The sequence below is a fragment of the Leptonotus elevatus genome, chromosome 17 (assembly GCF_054856555.1).
Source record: "Leptonotus elevatus isolate MCC_2025b chromosome 17, RoL_Lele_1.0, whole genome shotgun sequence".
NCBI classification, from domain to species: domain Eukaryota; kingdom Metazoa; phylum Chordata; class Actinopteri; order Syngnathiformes; family Syngnathidae; genus Leptonotus; species Leptonotus elevatus.
In genome coordinates this window covers 3,180,033-3,196,656 of record NC_141255.1, presented here as the reverse complement: position 1 = coordinate 3,196,656, position 16,624 = coordinate 3,180,033, and the positions used below count along the sequence as shown (strand labels likewise).

Sequence of the window (16,624 nt, the reverse complement as noted above, 5' to 3'; positions counted from 1 at the left end):
TCACGTCTGTCTTCCGCAGCCTATCTAGGGAGCGCACTTCAAGACAATATTGCGCTTTATTTTACATAAAACTTTCTGAATTAAAATTGCCACACCGCAATTAGATCTGTTTATTTAACATTAGCATTAACTCTACTGAGCATAATTCTTGTTTAGATTTCCCCCAGCCCATTTAGGCCAATCCTCCTACTACAAGACTTAAATTTACAGTAATTCATTCCGGCACCACAATTGGCTTGCTATTTAGCAATACTACTAAGTATAAATTTCAATTTCTTCTGCAACCCGTTTAGGCACTACCCTCAGTATTTAAATGTCTTCTGCAACCCGTTTAGGCACCGCCCTCCTACTACAACACTTCCGTTTTCAACCACCCGTGCCATTAAAATTGTACATCACCACAGTTATCTCTCTCTTTGTTTAGCATTATAAACACAGTGGCATATGCTTCCTGTTTTGAGATCCTCCACAGCTCGTTTAGGCAGCACACTCCTACTTCAGCATGCAACAACGAACTGTCTCTTTTGTTTGAATTAGTCCTGAAGCATATTGTCTTTATTTAGCATTAGTGTGACTTGGAGCCACTTCTATACTGGCGTTCCATGTCTACTGCAGCCCGTCTAGGCAACACCATTCTCTTTTAATGCAGAGTACGACAATATAAAATGGCTTAATCAAGTTATACATTTGGTTATCTTTATCCATATAGAAGCATGAAGTAGGAACGCCTGCTCATTTTAATGCCCTGCGATTTTTCCAGATAACTTTTACGGCACGCCCAAGCCTCCCGTTGAGCCTGCTGCTCCGTCGCTAAATGTAACGGAGCGGCTGCTGCTGCTACCGCGCGCCAGACCCAGCTCGGAGGGCAAGCGCAAGCGCAACAAGTCGGTCAGCGACATGGAAAAGGCCAGCATCGAGCCACCGGAGGAGGAGGAAGAGGAGAGGCCCGCCGCCGCCGTTATTGTCAACGGCATCGCCCTCACTCCAGGTCAGACCCGACACGGCGGCTGGTTTTATTTCAATTCTATTCATTCCAGCTTTTTTCCCCCTGCAAGCATCCCATGATCACATGAAGGGAGCGTCATAAAAGAGGCATTGAGTTGGATTTTCTTTTCTTTTTTGTGATTCCAAAGCCAAAACCACACTGGGGTCCTGTGACCCGTCTAAGCTGTTTTTTACGCACCAGACATCCAAAATCTGTTCACTCGAAGAGAGGGTTCATCAGTGCAAGTGGCTGCAAGGCGGGAGGGAGGTTTTCCGTCTGTACTTTCTGCATTTTGTTTTGCTCCCCCCCCCCTCCAATTAAGTCATTTGCAAGCAGCAATACTTTGCTGCTTTAGTTTAGTTACTTAGCTAGGATGAAGTTTTGGTTTTACCACAAGGATCTTAAACAAGGTAGGATCCTTTATTTTATTGTTGTGCACTTAGACTTGTGATGTGTTTTCATGACAATTTCTTTTTCAAATTATTTACGAGTGGTATAACATAGCTGTAGCACTTATGCATCTCTCTCTGTTTCTAATCTGATTTCTTAACCGGAACTCGCTTGATGTAATTGGGGATTAGAGGAGCTAGATTTTCCAGGCATTATCGGGATTTCCCGGACGTGTGCAGGTAGTCGGCTTTTTCAATCAAATCAGATTTTCTTTTCTGCCCCCAAAAAGGTTCAATTGAAGCTTCTTTTTTTTTTTTTGCTTTAATTCAATGGACATTGCGCTGCTCCTTCTGGTGTACATACCTTGGCCACCAGGGGCAGTATGATACATGCATAAAAACATACATGAAGAAGACGTCACAACGTCTCAGTAAAGTGCAATAATGTTAGCTCTTCTTTGCAGAGGATAAAGAGTTTATTCTTGACTATTGTTACTATTTGTGTTCAAATAACCGTTGCTGAAAAGGGTTAGAGCATCACAACGCTGATGCCTTTTGTTGGCCCGTCTATGGCGTTTTGCATTGTTAGCATTGAGCTAAATGGATTTACCTAAGACAAAGCTGTGTGATTTATATTTTTTTTTACCTATTTTTACATAACACGTAGTATCAGTAAGTTTCAACCTGGATTAGCAAAGCCGCCATAAATCTCCTTGGCCTCCCTTCACACGTCTTCATTATCATTATTTCGTCAATTTACCTTTTCTTGACACACGGGTCGTCCCGTAGGGTCAAAATAGGCCCCGGCAGCCTGCTTCTCTTTTCAATCTTGATTGTTCTCAAGTCCCTTCTCGTTTGTCACGCAGAGTCGAGCGAACATGAGGACAAGAGCGCCCCGGGCGACGCTTCGCCCTCGCCGGGCAACGCGCCCGACGCCCCGACCGAGACGGACCCCGGGTGCTCCCCGAAAAGCGGCGTCTTGCCCAAGCTGGAGGAGAGCGACGAGCTGGGCCCGCTACCCGACAACTGGGAGATGGCGTATACGGAGAAAGGAGAAGTTTACTTCATAGAGTGAGTGACACATTGAGGACGGCTGCTTGGGTATTTTTATTCTTGTGGGCACATTTCACAGTCAGGGCTACTTACATATTCCAAATCACCAGTTAATACTCAACACAATAATAGATATATTTCAAAAAGATTTAGATTTATTGTTAAAAATTGATTTGTAATAATTATGGTTAAAAAATGTATACGCTTATTTTGTTTGCTGTGTAGGGAAATTACTTTATAATTACTAAGGATATATATATATATATATATATATATATATATATATATATATATATATATATATATATATAATGTTTTTTTTGTATTTGTTTTAATTAATTTGTACACTTACTTCTTTAATTAAGGTAATTTTATGATTTTTTTAATTTCATAATTTTCTAGCATCCAAAGTATTTTCTATTGTGTATACATATATTATTTTTGTTTTTGTGTGATTATGCTCTCAAAATATTTTTATCATACTTTTTCTGTAGTCATTTATTTTTATCTTCTTTTTTTTAAATGTCATTAAGAGTACTATTTGTATTTCAAGTATTATATATTTTATGAATTCATTTTATGCGTTTATTTTTCAGTAAATTTGCTTTGTTACTATTTTAGATTATTTTATTTTTTTTATTTATGTTTTTTATTGAAGTTGAATCATTTATACATTATTTATTATCTTATTTATTTTTGCAGCATTTTTGTGGTGGTCCTCTTCATCTTTGTATATAATTGATTTTTTACTGCATTTGTGTAATCATGTATTCTTATATTTTTCATGAGTTGTTTTAGTTGCTTATTGTTTTAATTAGTAATTGTTTTTTTTTCAACTTGGGCCACCCCATCTGCATTCCGCTATAATGAGAGACCTCTAGCAAATTAAAAGTATCGATCGCAATCTTTTTTTTTCTCTTCTATTCACCAAAACGTTCCAGCCACTCAATTAAGACTCCGCCAACCTCCCACCTCTCTCACACTCCCTCCCTCTCTCGCATTCTCTCTCTCTCTCTCTCTCTCTCTCTATCCTTCACACATTCTCTCTGTTGCTTGCTCACTCACTCCTGTTTTGTCGTCCTTTTGCACAGCCACAACACCAAGACCACGTCGTGGTTGGACCCCAGGCTCGCCAAGAAGGCCAAACCGCCCGAGGAGTGCAAGGAGGACGGTGAGTTAAACACACACACACACACACACACACACACACACACACACACACACACACACACACACACACACACACACACACACACACGAGCTGTGATGGAGTCTTATTTATGTACTTCGAGATGGACTGGTGGTTACAAAGAATTCTTTATTCTCCGCTGGGAGCGAGGGGGTGTGTGGTTCAGCCGCCCACACACACACACACAAACACACACACACAGAAAGATGGACAGCCAACAAAAACACACACGCGTGTCGTCCGTCTCCTTCGTCCGTCTCCTTCGTCCGTCTCCTTCGTCCTTCCCCTGCGTCCGTGACTGATGGACTTCTGTCGCGGTGCGTTCAGGAGCAGCAGGATAGAGTTTCCCCGGTGCTAAATTTAACAAACGGCCGCGACCTGTCAAGCGCACGGCGCGGTCATAGCGCTCAGTTTGTTCAAAATGGCCGCTCGCATGGACCGCAGACCTACAGCAAGGCCCGACTGTTTGGGTTACCACAAGTGTCATTAAGTTGCAGTAAATTCTAATGTGTTTTTTTTTTTAAGTGCCTGACTACACATGGGGGGCTGGCGTAGCAACTAAATTAACACAATAAACCAATTACTCCTCCCTAAATTAGCTTTGGGCCAATTAAAAGCACGGATATGATTTGTCAGAGTTTATTAAGGCTGGTGGTCAAAACCTGGCTAGCAAAATAGTGTGCAACAAGCATGGAAAATTTTAAATATTTAATAGTTAGTAGGAGTTAATTTCACGCCACTCATTTTTTTGACGCTCAATTAATGACCACCCCTTACTCGGAAAGCATGTACTGAGGGAATTCCAGTCGAAATGCAGCAGACACGTCCACATCAAAATTTTGCAGTAATAAATGTAATAATAATGCATTTATTTGTGGAGACTGAGGTCAAGTTGTATTTGACAATTTTAAGGATGTGCAGAATTTCACAAGTTACTTCATGTTAAAGATTAGATAGCTCTTAAAATGAAAAAAAAATGCACTGAGCTGTCGCCAATGTCTTGCAACTGCAATTATGCCATTTAGTGGCAGAAAAACGACCTAAAAAAAAAATCAATATTACACTCATTTTTTACAGTACAGTACATCTTTTTAATTTTAACTAAATTTTATGAATTATGAAATGACTGTACCAATGACTAAAAGATGCAGCCATATTTCTATTAGTTAGTCAGTATTAACAAGAGTTAGTATTAACAAGAGTATGAAAAATATATTTTGTTGTTCATTTTATTGCACATTTAAAAGAGAGATAAAATTGAACTATTGAAGTCATGCAATTAATTACGATTAATAATTTTAATCCCCTATTTTATATACTGTATTATAGATTTATTTCGGTATTGCTGTACATCTGTACAATAGAAGGAAGGTCAGACATTTGTTTGGGAATTGTAGTTTAAATTACTTTATTTATTTATATATTAGTCAATACTAGTGTTTTTTTTTATCTTACTTTTTTTATCCATATATATTTTTTAAAAAAAACTAATAAAAACTAAACTAAAATGAAGCATATTTGTAAAAAAAAAAAATAAAAAAAACTGACGGAACAAGTGAATCTAAAAAACAAAAGTCAAAACTAAGTAAAAGCTAGAAAAATGCTAAACTATTATAATATTGATATATACATATAGACATTCTTATTATGGTAACTATGACTTTTATCTTGAAAATTGGCAGTTGTATTTAATTGGCGGTAGGATTATGACGAGGTCCTTGAAAAAATTCTCCAAAACTTTGCAAACCCGTACGTGCGCTATAGTTTGCGTACACGTTCCCTCGCTGGCAGCGTTGAAAGGCGCGCTCGACATCACAGCCGCCTTGTCGTTACATAAGCGTCTTGATATTTGCGCCTCCCGTCTCGCTCCATCCACATCGGGATGCGTCTTTGTCCCACTTCCCTTCCCTTCACTTTGCTTTGCTTCCCTTTCCAGCCGTCGCCTTTGCTTTTGGCAGACGGGAACAAGCAGGTTGTGCTTGTTGTTTGCTTTTGTTCCAAGCGAGCTGAAAATGTTGTTTTTGAAAGTCTTCCTTCCCCGCCGAGCGTACGTTGGCTGGGAAATAAAAACGCCTCTCACCTACGTTCTGTTCGACACTAAACGCCTACAGGAAGGCAAAATTACAGTATCGCTATGCAGGCGGCGAATCGCACTACTAATCTTGTTTCTCGCAATGCAGTAACGTCAAATATTGATTTTATAGTTGTTTCTTTTACAAGCCAGTTTGATATCCGATTTTTTTGATTATAGCCATTTCACAATACAGTATCGATACACAACAATACAATAAAATATTGGTATATTTTTAGTGAAGTCATTTTTTCATAGAGTACAGTACACCCAATTTTTTAATTTTAGTCATTTCTCGTATGATACAGTGTCGATACACAACAATTCCAATTTTGGTATTGTAGCCATTTATCTTGTAATACACTACCAATGCGTCAATCAAATTTATATCTATTTCTTGCACGATATGTTATAGATGCACAAATCCAATTTTTTATTTTATAGCAATTTTTCTTATGCTACAGTATAGGTAACGATAACGGTAATATCGTGATATTGCGATATGAAAACTGCCACAATATATCGTTGTCATGTCATGATTATTCAAAGCAGTACATCTGTTAAAAAAAAGTCTGATTTCCATTTGTGCAGTTCTAGCACCCTCTGGTGGCTAGTTTTTTTTGTGCAGTCTATTTTTCACAAGGCATGTTTTGTCCCCTCTATGTGTAAAATCTATGCTAATGGTCAGATGAAGGGGAACGTAATATGTCAATAATGTGTAGGAACTCAATGTGTGCTTGCTTTAGCAAGTGCCTCAATATATATATATATATATATATATATATAATATTTACATTTGTTTTATACAATATTTTTTATTGCTGTAATGTACAAAAGCACGATATTGTTTTTTACTGTATGAGCTCTTCTTTTTTTTTTTTTTTTACAATATTGTGACCTTTTTTTGGTATCGCCAACCTCCCCACAATATCGTGACAATTATCGTATCGTGACCTTCATATTGTGATAATATCATATCGTGATGTTTGGATATCGTTACGTCCCTACTACAGTATCAATCTGATAACAGAATATAGTCTTCATAACAATAACATTTTCAATAGTAGCCATTTCTCTCAATGCGCAAATGACATTTTGGATTTTACTGAATTTTCCTTATGATTCGGTATCGATCAGTTTTACATTTTGTTTTACACTGTGGCTTGATATAATTAATGTACTGTTGCTGTTTTTATTATTCGCATTGTTGTTATTTTTTGTCCATTTTATGTATTTTCTTCTTAGCTGCAGTATCTCGTCTCAGATATCAGGGTGCGCACCATACTTTGGTAACATCTGAAATGAAAATAAATCATTTTTATGGAGTGAAATGTTTACACTCAGCCATATTTTTCATATTTTTATAATTCTATAATTACATGCTTTCAATGTGCAGCTATCGAACCAAGACCGCTTTTACACCATTGCCCCTCCACCCCACCACACCCCAGCAGTTTGAGGCTCCCTGATAGCTCAAGCAGCGCTCTGATTGGCTGTCCTTCAGCTAAAACACACACACTGACAGGAAGTCCAACCATTTTCGCGTCCCTCCAATCGGACGTCCTCAGCTGTGCGTGGATGCTCTGGAAATGCAGGCATCAATCATGTGGCTGACAACACTACTCCTCGCCTCGGCTCGCACCCCCCACCCGCGACTCCACTCAAGGTGAAGGAGGGCGCCGCTGCTTCTCGCCCGATAATAAGTCACCTGTGGCGCGCACACGCACACACCGGTCAAAGTGTGGGTGGTGCGTCAGAGAGTACTGGAGCAGATTTACTGATGCAGTGGTGGTGTTCAAATGTGCTTCTTATTGACTCTGTAAAGAATTTAGTGGGGCCGCAAAGGTAGCCTTGCTAGCATTTCGAAATTGATACTAGACATGGGATATCAATGATACAGTGATTTTGCATTCATTTAAAAAGTCCAAATTAAATTGGCCATAGAAAATCTTGGGCATCAATAGGATACTGTATCAATGAGCTAACAAATACACGCACGCACGCACGCACGCACATACACATACTCACCCACACACACACACACAAAAATAAATAAAAATAAAAATAAAAAAATAAATATATATATATATAAAAAAATAATAATAATAAAAGAGCAATGATGATGACATTTCCGAATGAACAATACTGAGCTCTTAAAGGGAAAAAAAACAGAAAAAAAAAAAGATACTGTATCAAAAGAGAAATAGCGATAATATTGACAATATATTGATTGTATGTCAAAAGAAATAGAAATCATATTGCTATTTGACACTTATGCATCACAATAGAATTCTATGGGCGTCCATCTTGTAAGTGCCGACTGGAGCTGTAAATGTTCCTTCACAAAGCGACAGGAATTCTTTAAATTCCACCTTTTGCGGACATCCGTGACCCGGAAGACTTTTGACGGCCACAAAAGAAACACGGGCTTGTTTACGAGCTCTTGTTGGCGATCAATGAGAAGGTCGGCCCGGGTCTCCGCCGACACGTTTCTGCTGAGACCCTCACTATGCGCTCCGGAAGGAAGCACGGACGGAATTAAATGGCCTCTTTTTCCCGCAGTTGCCGCTATTTATCACTTTGAACTCGCTGGGAATTGAATCCACAGCTGGGCTGAGGATGGAAAGGGTGGGGGGGGGGGGGTGTTCATGCCAGCCGCATACACACGCTTTAGCCGCACATGGGTTTTAGCACGCCTCTGCATTCGAAGGTGATAGAATATGACAAATGGTAAGCTCAAGAGACTTAAGGGAGGTTGCTCAAATGGGGCGAGGGCTCTCGCAGGGTTTTGAATCGCTTGAAAGCTTTTAAATTGATGATTTGTTGATGATAAGATCGGAGACAAATCAATAGGGGGCAGTGTGGTTGTGGTGTGTTCCATGAAACTGGGAAATGGCAGACGTGCAAGAAAAAGTGCATTTTGAATGTCTATCAAAAAGAAAACACAATTTCTAAACAACACAAATACCAGCTCAGTGCACTCATTGGACATGTTTTTTGTTTGCATGTGAGTACATCTGCAAATTCCGGGTGCTCCTGAATGCATCATGAGCATGACTAAGAAGAAATGCTAATCTATGTGTTATAAAAGTCATATGAATGTTATGGTTTCATATGGTTTAATTTCAGATCGACACTCGGACAAGCGCATAGAAAAAAACACTCAGACAAAAAAAACATATAAACAATATTGTTTGAATGTTTTTATTATAATAGAAACAAATAGCACTAGCTTAGCATACAACAACAAATTCCCAGCAGTACTGAATGCATCATTTGATGGACTTCCATTGTTGTCAGAAATTAGGAAATGCTACCTTTAAAAAAGAGAAAATAATAGGGGTTAGCTTAATACCAGAACGTTATGGTGCATTCAAGAAAAACATGACATTTCTGACCCCGGATGAATAAAATGCATTAAACGTCACCATAAAACAAAAAGTCTACAAAAACAATATTTATCTGTAAGTTTTTGTTGCAATGGAAATCTACAAGTCGTCATCTATTTACAAACAAATTGTGGCCAGCCTTGAAGGCATCATTAACACAACTTCCCTCCCTTGTCTTCAGGTTGAAAACATCCCAAGCATTGTGATTTCCGTAGCTTAGATGCGCTAGCATTAGCGCCTTCGGGCTAAATCGACAGTTAAAGCTTAAACTGAAAGTAAAAAGACAGCTTTTGCCTTTGATAGTTTTTCCTTGCGTGTGGGAGGCTGCAAGTATACAGGACACATTGTGTGTGTGTGTGTGTGTGTGTGTGTGTGTGTGTGTGTGTGTGTGTGTGTGTGTGTGTGTGTGTGTGTGTGTGTGTGTGTGTGTGTGTGTGTAAAGTAGGCCAAGGAATAATATTATGTAAGCACACAATGACCATATAGAAAAATGGAGGTAAAACGATGCTCTAGTAAATCCCAGACTCTGAGGTTTTGTCTAACAACAAATCAAAATATGTACTTCACATTTAACTCGTTTTAATTAAGCCACTAGAGCAATCTTTTCTTTTCTTTTCTTTTTTATCATTTGATGCACTTTTTGGGGAGGAAAATGAGTGAGGCGGAATGTGAAAAAAAACTGCAGTTTTGTTTGATGTCATTTTACCCTTCAGTTAATGTCCAATGGAATGAAGTGAATGTTTTTTGTTTTTTTTTGTCTGAATATTTTTCTTTGATGTCTGTTTCCAGAACTTCCGTATGGCTGGGAGAAAATCGACGACCCCATTTACGGCAGCTACTATGTGGAGTAAGTTGGCCCCATCAAAGGCGCTCAATGCAAAATCTCACATTTTTTGCTCATAATACATATTTGACAACCAAAATAAAAATGAAAAAAATTCTCTTTGCCGCCCGTCAGGAAGCCCGTTCTGCCGCTGGCTTACGTAACATGGCGGCGGGCCATTTAATTAATCATCATAGCGAGAGACGAGTCCGCCGCAGTGCCTTGTCGGGACCGCCGAAGCGGATCTAAAAATGTAAACTGATGATGCTTCTGTTGTTGTCATATCGTAGCCACATAAACAGGAGGACCCAGTTTGAGAACCCGGTTCTGGAGGCCAAGAGGAGACTCCAGCAGGAGCAGCAGATGCAAAGTCAGGGGCTCTCCTCGCTCCCGCTTCCCACCATCTACAGAGGTAATCAGCCGGCATCATCTAGCGCTTATTCATTTGTGGGGAATATGGATATTTTTTTTTTTCAGCAGCAGGAATAAATCCTCTTAAGGGATCTCCAGCCACAGGCTTCTTCATTAGGTACACCTGTGTGTGTTTATGAGTGTGATTTGAAAGTGAATGATAATGTGCTTAGGAAAACACTACATGTATCAAAAGTATTGGGTCACAACGCTGTATGTCTTGTTGGAAGAATGTCCCAATATATGAGTCTACATAGCTCTGCATTCGATTGGTGTACCTAATTAAGTGTCCTTTCGACGCCACTTGTTGACCCCACTGAAGCGGCAATGACGGGACGGCGCTGCCCGTCACCATGGCGACACGTCCCAGTGAGGTTCTCTCTTTTCCACCCTGTCGTCCCCTCCAAATGTGTCAGTACAAGATGGCAGCCCCTGTGCCACCCTCCCCAGATCCTCCGCCGCCCACCCGGGCCCGGCACCGGAGCGCTGCCACAGCCTGAGCGACCTGTCCTCCCGCTCGCCGCCCCCCGCGGCGCGCCGCCCGGCCTCGCCTTTCACCGCCGCCGACATTTCCCCGTTGCGGCACGTGCTGACCCGGCGGATGAACATGAGCCCCCGCCACCGTCACCACCACCACCGTCATCCGCGTATCCACCGTAGCCCCTCGCCTTTGTGCCGTTTCGTCAGTAAGTAGGTCGCGGGGCAACGGCGGCGGAAGAATGCGGCGCTCCTTTTTGACGTAGCATGCTAGCTCCTGATTCCCGTTGAGGCAGGTGAGCTAGCAGCAAAAATAGTCAGCAGTATTTTTTGTAACAAAAGTAGTGAACAGCAGCAACAGCATTGTATGGAGCAAAACAAAATAAAGAAATTATGCGTGACTAAATAGATACTATATATCCAGATGTCATGCTAGCTCCTGCTTCCCGTTGAGGCGGTGTGACAGGAAGTGAGCTATCCTGCTGCTTATCTCCTCTCCCGAATCGTCCCAGAATCTTCTTCCCCTCAATGGAACTTTTCCCTGATTGACAGCATGCCATTGGCTGAATTCCCGCTGCTTCAGGAAGGGAGACCCTCCCTCCAGTGCACCCCTCCCTGGCTGCCATATTCCTCGAAGAAGAGCCGGTTGTACTTCGTGTGTGTGTGTGGGGGGGGGGGGGGGGGGCACACCTGCATTCTTATTGTCCCACCACCCAAATTTCCTGCCAGTATTCCAACTTTTTCGTCCAGTTTTCCCCCCAACTCACACTGGCTTTGAAGACCCTTAAATCCAATCCTACTCGTCATGGATATATTATTATTATTATTTTTAATCTTGAGTGTAACCGCCATGTTCCTTTTCGGCCCCTCGCAGAGAAGCCGCTGTTCACGCGCGACCCCACGCAGCTGAAAGGCAGCTTCCTGTCCACGGCACTCCATAAAAGCAACATGGGCTTCGGCTTCACCATCATCGGCGGCGACGAGCCCGACGAGTTCCTGCAGGTGAAGAGCGTCATACCCGACGGGCCGGCCGCCGGCGACGCCAAGATGGCCACAGGTAGGAAATGCCGTGTGTGACAAAATATTGAGAATGGGGACTATACTTACTTTAGGTGGACTGTTCCAATACTTTTGGCCATGTGTAATGGATAGATGACATGATCAAATATTTTAAAAGTATTGGAAAAAAAAATTCTTTAGGTGGACTGTCCCACTATTATTTTTGGCCAACATGCAATTACATTATATAGACAAAAATATCGGAACAGAGGACTATTCTTCCTGTAGGTAGGCTGTCCCAATATTTTTGTGCATGTGCAATAGATAGCCATAGGACATGTACAAAAGTATTGGAACATAATTCTATCTGGAGATGGACCATCCCAATATTTTTGGCCCAACATGTAATTGCAAAAATATTGGGACGGAAGTCTATACTTTCTGTAGGTGAATTGTCCCAATATTTTTTAGCATTACGCAATAGAAAGCCACAGGTAGGAACGCAACCTGCCATGTCCCAACTGTCCCTCCATTAATCACGACTTTATGAGCCTCATTATTCTTACTCTCCACCACAACTTTATCGAGCTCAGCCATCCTCCAACTTTTTAAGCCTTCCTACAGAGTTGGCGCGCGCCCTCACCCACCTGAGAAAAAGTCCAAACAAAGCCTCCGTCTCCTGCAAAACCCCCCCTCCTCAAATCCTCATCCCGCCTCCCCAGACGCGGCGTCCTACTTCTTGTAGCCCACGCTAGCACGCAACACAAAGTGCTTGCGCGGAGGTGTGAAATTCCCACTAACGTTATTTCGGCTGATTTGTTTCCCTCCCGCCTGACAGCGGCATGATGACACGCGCGCGCGGGAATCGCAGCCAGACGGTGAATGCAAATGCGCAAAGTGCGGCAGGGAATTTAAAGAACGAGTGTACTTTGACAGCGGAGTGGCGACGTCTTCCCTTCCCCGTCACCTTCGCCGATGTCCCTGGCCGGCGTAAAACTGATTTTTAACGGCTGCTTTTATGACGCGCTCTCCTTTGGAGGTGGCTGTGCGCTGAAGGTCACTGAGCAAGCACATGCTTTGTGTTTTAATCAATGCGTGAGGCTGATTTTCTTCTTTTTTTTTTCATAGATTACGACTACAGCAGCAGCATGCTTGCTGACGACGCTTAGCGGACGACAAAGGGCGGAACATTTTTGACCAAAATACAAACCTGGTGTAGAATTTTCTGTGGAATGTATCATCATCACCGGTTTGCATTTTTGTAATGCTCTAAGATGCCACAAGATGGCGCCACAGCCCTGCCTATGTATTATTGTGAGCCAATTATGCAAAGTTTCAACATTAACACTGCACTTAAATAATATGGAAATATATTTTACTTGCATCAGGGTTTCTGCAAGTCATTGCTCAAATTAACACCTCAAATTGCATTTATAAAAAGCATTAAATAAAATGTTTTAAAAATGTTAATACAGTTGCTGTAAAAACATTTTTATTCGTGCTTATAAGAAGTCATTATAACACAATTTAGCAATAATAAATGTGATTTTTGTTGTTGTATTTGTGGGGACTGGTGACTAGTTGTAATTTGCTTCTTTTTTCCTTTTGAGGAAAAACTAATTACTTCATGTTCCAAATTCCAATTGCTCTGAATTTGAAAAGAAAAATGTGCTGTTCCTGTCACCAATGTCCAACATGAAACACTAATGCCACATAGTGGCAGAAAATTACCTCAACACAAATCTATATGACTCACTGGTTCACACTCCTTTTAACTGTTGTGCGTCTTTTTAACTTGACTAAAAACTACAACAGATATAAAATGTGCGATTTATTTCAGATTAATCACAAGTTAATTATGGAAATCATGTGATTAATTACTATTAAAAATTATAATTGACTGACAGCCCTAATATTGAACAGCTAAGGAGCTCGCTAGCTAGCAGGTGTCCGAGCACCCGGGAAGCTAGCTAGGGAGCTCGCTAGCTAGCAGGTATCCGAGCACCCGGGGAGCTAGCTAGGGAGCTTGCTAGCTAGCACCTGGAGCTAAAGCCAAACTGTGGTCATTGTTTTTTCCTTTCTGGACCTGGGTTTGCCACCTCTGAGTGCATATCCAGTTACAGAAAGATCCTGTTCCAGGTTTTGTAGTTAACTGCACAAACAAGAGAGGGCGGAGTGTAAAAATATGCACTTAAAACATGTCCTTATGGTCTGCAGGTGACGTGATTGTGTACATCAACGATGTGTGCGTGCTGGGTACTACGCACGCCGACGTGGTCAAACTGTTCCAGTCGGTGCCCATCGGGCAAAGCGTGACTCTGGTGCTATGCCGCGGCTACCCGCTACCATACGAGCCCGACGACAACAACGCCAACAGCGCCGCCGCCGCCATCATCTCCCCGCTGGGCATCATGGAGCAGCGCCCCCTGATGGTGAACGGTCGCCCCGGCTACGACAACTACCTGGACTACATCTCCCGCACGGCCCGGTTGGTCCCGGACGCCAGTCAGGATCACCAGCAGATGGCGGACAGCCACCTGGACAACCCGGACGGCGTCTCGGTGGCGTCTCAAGGCGAGTTGTTGACGCTCACACTGGTGAAGGGCGCAGACGGCTTCGGGTTCACCATCGCCGACAGCGCCACGGGACAGCGCGTCAAGCAGGTTCTGGAGCCCGCCGGGTGCCCGGGGGTCAGCGAGGGCGACCTGATCGTGGAGATCAACAAGCAGGCGGTGCTGGGCTTCACGCACACCCAAGTGGTGGACATGCTCAAGGAGTGCGCCGTGGGCATCGAGACGTGTCTGGTGGTGCAGAGACCCATGGCAGGTAAGAGCGACTGCAGGTGGCGCTGTGACCGCTGCCTCTTACATATGCCACGTTTAACATTTCAAGTGGCATTTTAGCAAAGTAGCATATAATTCAAAGTTCAAAGAAAAAAACTATCAATAAAAATAACCCAAAAATTCCGACTGGCAATAACGAAGATTAGCTAACATGCTAATGTTTTTTATTTGCGAACTGGATAGACTTTTGGAACCGTGAACTCAGAATGCGAGGTTCCAACTTGCTCGTCAAGTGCAGTGCAAAGTCATTATTTTCCTCACATGACTGTCTGTTGAAAGCCACAGTTTTGGTCTTGGGTGCATTCTAAATTGGCTACTTTGTATCTTCTGGTCACATATAAAAAATGATAAGAATTATAGCATCATTTTATGCTGATGTTTGCATCCACAAGTGGTCAGAATTAAAGCATCTCCATGTTTTTTGCCGAGTGTTGTTGATTCATGAAGATGGTCCTGTACTTGAGAAGTAAGAATTAAAGAATCTTTTGATGTCTTCAGTTGAGGATTGTTGGTTTGTATATGAAGATGCTTTCCAGCATCAGTAGTAAGAATTAAAGGATCTTTTTTTTTGCCTTCATCTGTCTTGATAATGAAAATTGTCAGAATTAATAGAAACTTTTGAAGCATCTTCTTTGTGTCTTCAGGTAAAGATCGATTTGGTTCATGAGCATGCTCGCAAATATTAGTAGTAAGAATTAAAGCATCTTTTTTTGTCTTCAGATGAGGATTGTTGGTTTGCTTAATGAAGATGGTCACGGGCATGAATAGTAAAAATTGAAGCATCTTTGTGTCTTCGGGTGAGTATTGTTGGCTTGGTGCATGAAAAGTAATAATTAAAGCATCTTTTTGTCTTCAACTGAGGATTGTTGGTTTGGTCCATGAAGATGGTCGCGAGCACGTTTAGTAAGAACTGAAGCATCTTTGTGTCTTTTGCTGAGGATTGTTGGTTTGGGTTATGATGGTCGCAAGAATGAGTAGTATGAATTAAAGCATCTTAGTACCTTCTGCTAAGAAATGCTTGTTCAAATGATTGCATACATAGTTAAGGCACCTTTGTGTTTTGTGTCAATGATTGGTTTCCTTCATGGGGATGGTTGCATCCATTAGTAAGAATGAAAGCTTCTTCATGCGTTTTTCTGAGAATTTGTGATTTACAAAATTGGTGGTGCGCAGAAGTAGTAATAATTAAAGAGTATTTTGGCCTCCGTAGCCATATTTTCCATTATTTGCAAGTCTAAAAGTGTGTTTGTTCTCTCGCATTATATTTCAGGTCACTATTCGCCGTGGAAGAACTGCAAGCAGGTAACAAACACCAGCCTGCTCAAACTGCTGCTCGCCCATTTGTTTGCTTTTTAACGGGAGGAAATCTGGACGCGCTACACTAACGATGCTTACACTTTCCTCTTTTTCAAGCCTGCATTTACTACCTCGCTCACTTTTGTTACCTCCGCCAAGGTAACAAGATAACAAGATAAGACAACAAGCAACAAACAACATGGGCGATTCCCACATGTATCGCTTTGACATACTTCCTTGACACCAATTCCTGTTTAGACACGGCTTTGGCGCTATCTTGTGGCATCTTCCAGCATTTCAGAAAGAGAGTAAAAACCTCAAATCGATTTTTCAGTAAATAGCTAAGAATGGGTTCCACAAAAAAAAAAAAAAAAAAAAAAAACCTTTAGTTTTTACTCCCTCAGTATTTAGCTACTATGGCAAGTAGTAGGTCAAAATATGTATTTATATCATATTTTAATGAAATTTAAAGTGATACACGCATGTATTGCAAGCAAAAAGGGAGCCAAAAAACGGCCTCACGTTGCTTGTCGAAGTTGTCGCGCTTCCTGCGGTGTCATCTCGGCCCGTCTGCTCGGTGTCACACCGCCTCTCGTCTCTCCATATTAGCGCCCGGAGGTTCGGCCTGGACCCGGTGCCGCGCTCGCACACACACTCACAGAGCCGCTGTTTGCTATGCTGCTCATGCTAAGTTGTTAT

At 41.8% G+C, this 16,624-nt stretch overlaps 1 protein-coding gene across 16 annotated transcripts in view; it reads left to right on the top strand.

The window, feature by feature from the left end:
* The window catches only part of magi2a (membrane associated guanylate kinase, WW and PDZ domain containing 2a), a 79,334-nt gene that overhangs the window by 50,244 nt on the left and 12,466 nt on the right, over nucleotides 1-16,624 (top strand). For 10 of the 16 annotated variants that reach the window (XM_086058512.1, XM_086058514.1, XM_086058511.1 and 7 more), the window contains exons 4-12: nucleotides 761-988; nucleotides 2,241-2,445; nucleotides 3,519-3,598; nucleotides 9,866-9,923; nucleotides 10,190-10,311; nucleotides 10,727-10,996; nucleotides 11,662-11,844; nucleotides 14,004-14,612; nucleotides 15,900-15,931. In XM_086058512.1, coding sequence (XP_085914638.1) covers nucleotides 761-988; nucleotides 2,241-2,445; nucleotides 3,519-3,598; nucleotides 9,866-9,923; nucleotides 10,190-10,311; nucleotides 10,727-10,996; nucleotides 11,662-11,844; nucleotides 14,004-14,612; nucleotides 15,900-15,931 — 1,787 coding nt within the window. The remainder of the gene's footprint in view (nucleotides 1-760; nucleotides 989-2,240; nucleotides 2,446-3,518; nucleotides 3,599-9,865; nucleotides 9,924-10,189; nucleotides 10,312-10,726; nucleotides 10,997-11,661; nucleotides 11,845-14,003; nucleotides 14,613-15,899; nucleotides 15,932-16,624) is intronic. The other 6 variants (XM_086058520.1, XM_086058523.1, XM_086058518.1 and 3 more) reach the window with 3 other exon arrangements.